The sequence below is a fragment of the Macrobrachium nipponense genome, chromosome 4, assembly GCF_015104395.2.
Source record: "Macrobrachium nipponense isolate FS-2020 chromosome 4, ASM1510439v2, whole genome shotgun sequence".
NCBI lineage: Eukaryota > Metazoa > Arthropoda > Malacostraca > Decapoda > Palaemonidae > Macrobrachium > Macrobrachium nipponense.
This window is the reverse complement of record NC_061100.1, coordinates 66990443-67001093: the sequence shown is the minus strand read 5'-3', so window position 1 is coordinate 67001093 and position 10651 is coordinate 66990443. Positions and strand designations below refer to the sequence as shown.

At 36.5% G+C, this 10651-nt stretch overlaps 2 protein-coding genes across 2 annotated transcripts in view; one reads left to right on the top strand and one right to left on the bottom strand.

The window, feature by feature from the left end:
• Positions 1-1238, bottom strand: part of LOC135210647 (serine palmitoyltransferase 1-like) — a 13737-nt gene extending 12499 nt beyond the window's left edge. The window contains 1 exon segment of the mRNA XM_064243433.1: positions 1208-1238. Within this exon segment, the coding sequence (XP_064099503.1) occupies positions 1208-1238 (31 nt within the window).
• Positions 1-10651, top strand: part of LOC135211384 (serine palmitoyltransferase 1-like) — an 81510-nt gene that overhangs the window by 56204 nt on the left and 14655 nt on the right. The window contains exons 2-4 of the mRNA XM_064244697.1: positions 7202-7367; positions 7961-8093; positions 8211-8340. Of these exons, the coding sequence (XP_064100767.1) occupies positions 7202-7367; positions 7961-8093; positions 8211-8340 (429 nt within the window). The remainder of the gene's footprint in view (positions 1-7201; positions 7368-7960; positions 8094-8210; positions 8341-10651) is intronic.

The following is a 10651-nucleotide window of genomic DNA, read 5'->3' as shown; positions in this document are numbered from 1 at the left end:
CAACAATCTCCTTGTCCAGCAGGCAGTCACAAATCAAGAGCTCATTTTCAACCTCCATCTCCAGCAGAGGACGCAGTTGCCTCCCAGGAAGCCTTCAAAGCCATTGACTTCCACTAGGGCCTCACGGCCACCGCCTATTCTAAAGAAGCAGCTGCAGAAGCATCCCTTTCAGCCTCACTCTTCAAAACCAGGGAGGGAGTTAGGGGCAGGGGCAGGTTAGGTTATCAATAGATAGGGCGCCACTCCCTGCCCCTTGCCATCGATAGTGGAATGCCTGGTGAGCCATTGGACCAAGTGACAATTGCACAGAGCTGAAATGTGGGTAGTAGATATCCTTCAGGTAGGATATCTACTTCCATTCGACTTCCTCCACCTCTCCGATCACCCTCTCCTGCACTTGACGTACGCTCAAGGTTTTCCGAAACACCTGGCTTTTCAGGAGGAAGTGTCGAAGATGATGGACAAGGGCACAATGGAAAAGGTAGATTGTCCTTCCGTGGGGGTTTTACAGTCGAGTCTTCCTGGTACTGAAGGCCACTCTGAAATTATGTTAAAAGGTTTTAGGATGATAGTTTAAGGTATACGTATTTGGTGTTTTAACCATTAAAATTGGAAATTACAGGTACTCCTTATTTTAACGATGGGGTTCTGTTCCAGTGACCACTATGTTAAACGAATTCGTCGTTAAACGCATTATTCTCTTTATTTTGACTAATAACATTAATTTTCAGTCATTTTATACACAGAACTAATTTCCGACATAGCCTACTACTTGGCAAAGTTCTGACAATGCTTTTTAACGTTTTATTACTCATATATTTTAACTTCTTTATTTTATAACTTCAAAATATGTAATTTTCTTTAAAATAATGTACTTTACTCAACACATTTAGCTTACTAGTAAGTAAATACAGTAATAAACTTTTCTCAGAATCTGCACGTTATTCTGCAGTGACTTTTATATTCTAATTTTGGTATTTCATAATTATTGCTATTAGTTTCTTCGCCATTTTTTTTTTTACTGTAGAGGGTAGTGAAATGAAAAAACAAATAATGAATGAATTTTGGCGATCATGAGGCATTTGAATGTCGACGTCAAAACGTAAACAAAGCACAACGCCATCTATTGAGGAAAGTGAACTGAACTATTCGCTAATGGTATTAGCATTGTCTAGCATTAACAAAGATTTATGCTTGCACTCCTTACCTCTAGCATCATCTGATCTCATGGGTGACATTTCGAATATGTATGGAAATACAGTTGTATAAAAAATGATCAGACTATATTACAAGTAAATCTTTCAAGCATACCAAGAGTAAGGAATTTGTGCATGCCAAATGTCTCATTGTTTTAATTAGAAGGATTGCTTGGTAGAGACTTCATAAGTGGAATATTTTAAAAAATATATTTATTTTGAAGTTAATATTAAAAAAAACATTTGGCTTCACACATTTATTTTCATTACTAAGAATTCACACATTTTCTTTCATTACTGAGAAACTAATGGCAGCTGAATCAAGCCAACGGTAAAGTTCTCAGATCATAGAATACAGACTTTTAAGAGGTTCAACTGTATAGCTTTTCTTTACAAAGTATATTAAAGCCTTATTGTTTTAGCCATAGATTTCACAGTTTTCAAAACCTAGGCTAGGCTAGATTATTAGCACTGAATAGCTTTTTCTCTTGGCCAATATTTGTCAATGTTTTTATTTTTCTTTTATTTTGGTTTTTTTCACTCTCATCATGTTTGTCCGTTCGTAACTCCAGGTTGTCGTAAAATGAGTACTATGTCGTTAAGTGAGTAGTACCTGTTTAAGCATTTTTAGAGGTGGGTCTTTGGTGTCTGAACTATTTAAGTTGCCAGTTATAAGCATTTTGAGAGGGGGATACCAACTTCACGAGTATTTTTGCGTAATGTGGATGGTTGTGATCCCTAACCCCTGTGATTACAGGGGACATACATCTGCTACCTGCTTTCGGACTTATAATTAAAGATTTGAAAACCATAGTGATAGCTCTTTCCAGAAAGAACCAAATATTTAATGAATTCACATAATATTCACAAATTTTCCATCCACCAATGGAACTCCTACCACCCTGGACTTTGAAATGAATAAAAATACGCACTGCTCTATCTTATCTTCTAAAAAGAAATATGACAAACAAAGATGTATACCACCAAAACACCGTAGAACACATCAGAAGTAAAGGGGATCAACTTTTGATCTTTACGGATGGATAAAAAAGCAATACTGGAGTAGGAGCTTCAGCATTCTCAAGAGATAAATTAATCAAAATAAGTCTTTCTTGAATATCATCATTATACGTATACTGCAGAACTCATGGCCATACAAATAGTACTGGACAAAATATCTGAGAAGAGAGCAATTTCCACCATAATTTTCAGTGAATCACGAAGTGCTGTTGCCGCTATAAATAAATACAAGTCTCGAAATCATCTTGTACAAGAAATCCAAATAATAATCCTTCAACTTATCCAATTAGGACTAATTAATAAAAATATGTTGGATTCCAGTACATGTAAGAATTGAAGGAAACAAAAGAGCAGATACAGCTGCCAAATCAACTTCCACTATTCTATCAACAATTGTACATGCTCCTGTATCAGACTGGGTAATGTCAATTAAGTGGGCCGGCCGGAACCCTTATATATGGGGGTATAGGGCAAAAAATGCAGTCATGAAAACATTCATGGAGTTTAATATGGCAATTGAGAATACGTATACGAAACTATTCGTAAAAATTCCTCTTAGTTTCGTAGTTACAGGGTAATTAGTAAACGTAACTCAATAAGCCAAAAACATTGATCCATACAAGAAAATGCAATATTTCTTCTGTTATCGTAAATTTTGATAATTAGTGTCAAAGAAATAGTAAGCAATGGCATCTGTAGAGATTCCATGAGTCGCAGAAGGGAAGTCAGTCAGCTACCAAGTTCAACCACGATTCAGTGCGAGCACAAAACCCAAGTAGTCTACACGTTCGAGTTTCACCTCTGACATTCGCTTGCTTTTACGTATGTTTATCTTTGTTTCGGCAAGAATTTCATCATGCCAATGAGGAAAAGACAAGCAAAACATCTCGCTAACATGAAGATGAAGAAAATTTGCTCTAATATGATTACAGAATATCATAATATTCATGATATTAGCGTAGTTAGTGAAGAGTGAGAGGGAGGGTTGAGGGTTGCGTAGTAAGTAACGCCCCCGTCTTGCCTGTCGAACACGTCACTCTGTGCCCCAGGCTATGGTCTTTGAGCAAAGGGATCTTTCTTTTTTGATAAATAACATAGTTTTGGTTCATTAATACCCAAAAAGGAATATGAAATTCATAATAATCATGATTTATTAACATTTTCTTTGTAAAAAGAAAGTACACCTTCGAGTTTCACCTCTGACATTCTCTTGCATTTACGTTTGTTTATCTTTGTTTCGGCAAGAATTTCATCATGCCAAAGAGGAAAATACAAGGAAAACATCTCGCTAACATACAAAAGAAGAAAATTCGCTGTAATAAGCCGAGTTAGTGAAGGAGAGAGAGAGAGAGTTGCGTAGGAAGGAGTGCCCCGTCTTGCCTGACGCAGTGCCCCAGGCTACGATATATGAGCAAAGGGATCATCATTTATGATTAAATTATGATAAATAACATAGTTTTGGTTTAATACACAAAAAAAAATATACATTCATAATGATCATTATTTATTAACATTGTCTTTATAAAAATATGAAAGAAAACTTTGAATGCCCGTATCTCAAAACTATACTTATTGACCTTTAAAATCTATCTTCTCATTAGTTAAAAGCTATAACATTGGAATTTGATATATAACTCAGAAAAACATTATAGAACAATCAAATCAAGCCCTTTTTTCCAATTTTTGTTTTATCTTTTTTTTATAATTTTTTTTCCCTGATTTATTGGGTTTATTTTTTTACCATAAAGAAAAAATCATATCTAGCAAAAAAAATGACTTTTAGGAAAAAAACTCCTCGTTTGATTGGAGGTCTACATCAGGTCTATTATGTTAGTAATCCCAGGTCTTAATATTAAATATCAAATGAAGAGATAGAATTTGAAAAATGGTTATTTCCGGGATAAATCGCCCTGGCATCACAAACCGCCCGGTCAGAGGCGCAAATCATATGCGGTTTGGAGATGTCCCAAGGCACCTTATTAAGTGGTATGAATATCAAAGTCCTGTCCTTAAAAAATGGATTAGCTGGCCGGCCCCCTTAAGCCTTTAATATATCAAGACTGGCAAACAGATTGGACATCAGTGCCAACTACAAACAAACTAAGAAATATATAAAGTGAAGCTCATTCATGGGTGTCATCATCTCAGAAAGGAAGAGCTAAAGAAGTTGTATTAACAAGATGACATATAGGGAATACTAGATTTTCACATGGTCATATAATGTCAAATCCACTTTCAGACCCAATGCAAAGTATTACATGCCAAAACACCAGTGACTGTCCCAGCACTTACTAGTTGAATACCCAATTTGGCACCAACAAAGAAGCATTTATTTTCTAAACCCAACATTAAAAGGCACTTGCTGAAGGCAAAGAATTCCATTTAATAGGATCATCATGTCCTGAATAAAACTGGTTTTCTAAATAATGTTTAACTTTCTTTTCAGGATTAATTCCTGAAAACCTGCCGGAGAAGAGCCTTTATTAGGCTCAGAGGTCTGGATAGACTAATCCTTTATAATAATAATACGTAGTGAAATAATTAACCCTTGAGGATGGCAGGGCTCTATGATCCCTAATAATTGCTATGAACCTCCTATTCAGCTCATATGAGTACTGTTATTTGCACTATAATATTTGAATGAATTTTGGAAGAAAATGTTCCTATCACATAATGCAACTCTTATAGCGCCATTAACACCTGAGTCTAGGATGCAAGGGAAATCAGTGTGACTTGAGATTTCATGGGGGGAATGTTCTATGCATATATCTCCCAGTCCTTGTAGAAGGGAATTTCTGTTGGTTTTAGTTCTTAGAAAGAACATTATAACTCACTGAAAGTTAATACATCTCATCCCAGTACACCTTGTAAATAATTTTACCTTAACAATATGGTTTGGGGAATGTTTGCTGATTTTACTTCTTTATCTGTTAAAATATTATGTGAGCTGTAATAGTGATTTCACAAAACTAAAATAAGAAAAACTATTAAGGGAAGGATGTGTTATGTTGCTATAGCATCATATTTTTTATGAGTGTCTTAAAGAGGCCCCAAACACACACCGGGTTGGAAATATTCACTTTCAACTTCCCATGGAAGGTACATACTGAAGATTTTTTAGAATATTTTTTCTTGTACTATGTGCATTTGCATATCATCTTTGTCCCATTGATGTGTTGTTTTTTTTATTGGCCAACCTTAAGTCCGGCGTACAGGTATTGTTATCATTATGCAGAGTGGTGGTCGTAAGTTCGATTCTCAGCCATTCCATTGAGGAGTGAGAAATGTGTATTTCTGGTGATAGAAATTCACTCTCGACGTGGTTCGGAAGTCGCGTAAAGCCGTTGGTCCCGTTGCTGAATAACCACTGGTTCCATGCAACGTAAAAACACCATACAAACAAACATTATGCAGATGGTGAATCCTATTCATATGGAACAAGTCCACAAGGGCCATTGAGTTGAAATTCAAGCCTCCATAGAGTATGGTGTTCATTTGAAAGAAGTAACAGAATGTAATGGTAAATACAGAAAGAGGAGATCAGTTATTAGAAAAAACAGATAAATTAACAAAATAAAAGTTGAATTGTATTAGAGTAGTGATGGTTTGCATCTTCACTTGAACATCTGAAGTTCCAATTCCACATCATCTCCTGGGGGCCTGTTCCACAGTCCAACAGTGTGAGGAATAAAAGACCTCTAGAACTAAATATTGGAGGTGCTATTCAATGAATCTGGTTGCTCTTGGCAGGAAAATGGGACCAGTGATTAGGTGTGTATGTGAAAGACCACCTAAAATATAAAGTGTGGAAAAGTGACAACTGTAATCAGCGTGGCCTGTAAGGGTTCAACACACCACTGAACCATGTTCATAGATTTGCTTAGAGCTGCCTCCAAGGATTGGCTTTAAAAAAGGAATAAAAGCAAGCGCCAGATAATGTAAAAGTAAAGAGGTATTAAAAATAATGTGAACAGCCTGTGCTTGGGTACTACATGGAACTTAGAGCGGATGAAAATATAGTGAGAAAGCAGTACCGGTGGGCCTGAAGGGATGCTAGTAAGAACTGTACCCCCAAACACTAACCTCAGAACCCAAAAGATAAAATTTCAGCTGCAAGAGATCCTTGAAATAATTACCTGGAAAAGAACAGAACCAATTCCAGTAACCTCCAACCTGGAAGGCATCCAAATGGATGGATCCTGCACTGACCTAATGGAAAATCAAAATTTGAAAAGATGAAAAGAGTGAAAATTATGTGAAAGTATGGTGCATGATGCATAGCACATGTTGACTGTATAGTTCTCAAGGGAAGAATCTTGGCTCATGACCATTGTGAGTTTGGTGAGAGACGGGTTTCTCTAGTATGTAAATAAGGGATGTCTGCAGAGGTAGGTTAAAACCAACATTCTTTGGAAGTTTGAATTTCAAGTCAATGGCCCCCTGTGTGCTTGTTCCATGTGAATAAGTTTCATCTACTGAAATTATAATAATAATATTATGGTAATACTATTAACAGCAACTGTAATTCAAATTCAAGACTAGGTTTTGTCTGGCAAGAGTGTTGAAAAAGGCATTTGCAAAGGAGGGGTATATGTCTATGAAAGGGTTTTCTTAGAATGGTGTGATGATTTGTCCTACAAAGTACATACGGTAATGTATCAAATGTGTAACCCCTGATCTAACTTGGTGAGAAAACAGAAAGATAGATAAATTCTTAAGAGTAATATGTGCTACATACGGTAATGTATCAAATGTGTAACCCCTGATCTAACTTGGTGAGAAAACAGAAAGATAGATAAATTCTTAAGAGTAATATGTGCTTATACATATGACTTTGTTAACAGTTGATTATATATGATACCTAATTAATCTCATAGAAAGTGGCTGTAAAAGACTTGCAAATCATTATATGCTGTGAAACATTGAGAGCGTTTACAGAATTCAGTATGTTATTTTGATGGACCTTGATATATTACTATTTTCAGGTTGGGCGTTATATTGATTTGGGAACTGGTGAGAAGGTGTTAAATCTTGGAACTCACAGTTATTTGAACTTGGGTGAGCGACCAGAGGTTGAAGAAGCTGCTCTGCAATGTCTTCACAAGTATGGGGTTGGATCCTGTGGACCTCGAGGTTTTTATGGTACAACCCGTAAGTAGTTATTAATATGTATGGGGTTACGATGAATTTGGTGCTGAAATGATTGCTATCTCATCATGATTGACTAATGATTTGTCCTTATAGTATTTTAGCCAGAAACTTTTCATTTGGTATTAAATGGTAATACTTTCCTTTATCCCACTATGTCCAATCCCCCTGCATTATAGATGCAATTCAGCATGAAAAATTAAATGTTTCCAGAATCAGTGAGCATCTAATGATAATTGTTGGGCATGGGTCCCTTAAATAAGTTTTGTCAGTACCTTCATTTTCAGTTGATTCAGTTCAGTTTTAAAATTGAAAAAGTTTTGATTTTCCAGACAGAGTACATTATGTATTATAATCACAAGAGAGTTAAGACTTCTAACTCACAGATTTGTTTAAACTATTTGGGACTTATTCAGTAACTGTCTAACCCATAGATTTGTTTAAACTATTTGGGACTTATTCAGCAACTGTCTAACCCATAGATTTGTTTAAACTATTTGGGACTTATTCAGCAACTGTCTAACCCATAGATTTGTTTAAACTATTTGGGACTTTGTCAGTAACTATCTTCATGAAGAATCCCTCTTCCTCTGCAGAAGTTCACTTGGAATTAGAAGACAGGCTTGCAGCTTTCTTTAATTGTGAGATGGCCGTTCTATATTCATATGGGTTTTCAACAATAGCATCTGCCATTCCTGCTTATTCTAAAAGTGGGGATATTATTTATGCGTGAGTATTATTGTAGCAGATTTTTACTGTTATTCAACAAAGTTATTGACTATTAATTTTTTATATATATATATACATAATGGGAAAACAGTTTGGGCATTTCTCTTTCCTCTACAGAGATGAGATGGTCAGCTTCCCCATCCAGAGAGGCCTGCAAGCTAGTCGCAGCCGTATTGTATTTTTCCGACATAATGATGTGGAACATTTGGAAGAATTGTTAAAGGAGCAGGCTGTTTTAGATAAAAAGGTTAGTTTAGATTTGAACATCATAATTTTTTCATGCATATGAAAAACTTAACTTTTCCAAAGAAAAAAAGTTGAGTAGAGTTTAAATATTTGCATACTTAATAATTCTGAATGTATGAGATACATTTTGTGTACAGAGATCATAGTACAGTAATAATGTTTAAGTAACTGATAAGATAACACGGAAAACATGACATCAGTAGTTTTCATTTATGCATGGTGTATATAATTCCCAAAGGTTAAAAGAGGAAAAGTAGTTTGGGTAAATGAGATACAACAGTAAAAGTAAATTAACCCTCTTACGCCGATTGGACATATTATACGTTGAGATAAATTGTCTGTCGGGTGCCGATTGGACGTATTAAACGTTGACATAGAAAAGTTTTTTAAAAATTCGCGGAAAAATACTTATAGGCCTACCAGGCGAAAACTTTTGAATCACGCGCCTTGGGGATGCTGGGAGCTCACGGATCAGGCGTTGTTTTGTTTACAATCGTTACGCAGGTGCACAACGCGCGAATTTCTTTCTTATCGCACTAAAAAGTATCAGTGACACATCTCAGAAAAGGAATTTTGACGTAAGGAAAAATCTATTTCTGGGCGATTGGCTCGTGTCGCCAGCGAAAATATCCTTTAATCCTATTATTTCTAGGGTAAATGTACTAACACATACCAGAGAATAAATAAATAAAGAAAAAAGGTCAGTATAACTGACTCGCTCACCCTCCAAGAGGGTGTCGGTATGAACACTATGGCGAGTGAGACCACTACCACGAGCAAATGCCAATAGAATTCTCCCACTACAAAATCACTCCAAGAGGAGAGCCGACCCACAGAGTGGGCAGCAACTACTACTACTACTCCATCCCATGCTGCCGACTGCTGCGCCTCTGGTGGCCATCCTGAAGTTAGCAGACAATCTTGGGCGATGGGATGGGTAGGGCGGGATTTTCGCTGGCGACACGAGCCAATCGCCCAGAAATAGATTTTTCCTTACGTCAAAATCCCTTTTCTGGGCTCAGTTCGTGTCACTAGCGCGAAATCGTAACCAGAGAAATAGCACAAGATTGTAAACAAAATCAACAAATAAAAGAAGGTCTCAAATAAAAGGTAAAATAAAAATTAAAAGAAAGAATATTAATTGCTAATAAGGATACATATACACAATGATACAAAAATAGAAATATTGCTTAAATTACACTTAATTCTAATAATATTTCTTAACTTAAGGTAATTACATATATACAGGGGTAATAGGCATATATGTACAAAAATGGTATCTGTTGTAAAGCTATGTATCAGAAATGCAGAGCAATTAACATAATAAGTTGAACAAAACAAACTCAACAATAATAATATATAAAGGAATGTATATAACTTAATATACAAAACCCGTAACCATTACAATAAGATGTATCCCCTAGCATAAAAATAAGGGATGACATCCAAGAGATCAAAATCCATAATCAATTGTGAGTGCCCCTAGCAAAAAACTAAGGGACACCCACTACATCATCATCAAAGCAGCTAAGACACAAGGTGACCGTAGATGAACAAGGCAGGAATAGACGAACTGTTTGGTGAGGCAGGTAGAAAGGAGGACTGGTTCTTCTACTAAAGATTAGGTGGAGTCAGGGGAACTAGTTACCCGCTGCTACTGCTGAAAATTTCAGAGCTTCCAAGGACTTAAGTAATGACGTTTAAACACTGTCGGCGATTTCCATCCAGTATACTTTTCAACTCATCGAAGTTCATATGTTGGAAATAGTTAATTGAGGTGGCTACTGCCCTGACATCATGTGCTTTTGGGAAAGAGTCAGGATTGGCTTGTTTAATGAAGTACAGGATTTGTTGCCTGATGCCTTTAATCAGATAAAGTACCACCTTTTTTTTTCTCTCTTCTTAAAGAGAGGACCCGATGAGGATGAGGGGTCCTAGACAGAAAGGCTCGTAGGTTGAAACTGGGCAAAGAGATACATCTTGTGGAAGGGTAGAACCTTCCATGGTTCCCACCTCATCAAAGGATCTTCATTCTTAGCTATAAAGCTACGTTCCGGAGAAAGTAGCACTTCCCCTGTGGGAAGGAACTGGATATGATCCGGATCTCTGGATAAAGCCGACAGTTCTGAAATTCTAGCTCCTGAGGCCAAGCTTAATAAAATAGTTTTTTTCTTAAGAGCATTATAAACGCGACATGTGTCATTATTGGTTTCTGAAGCCAGCTTTAGAACATCGTTTAAGAACCATGATACTGACGTAGGCCTTACAGAAGGTCTAAGTCTAGCACACGCCTTGGGAATAGACAAGAAGTA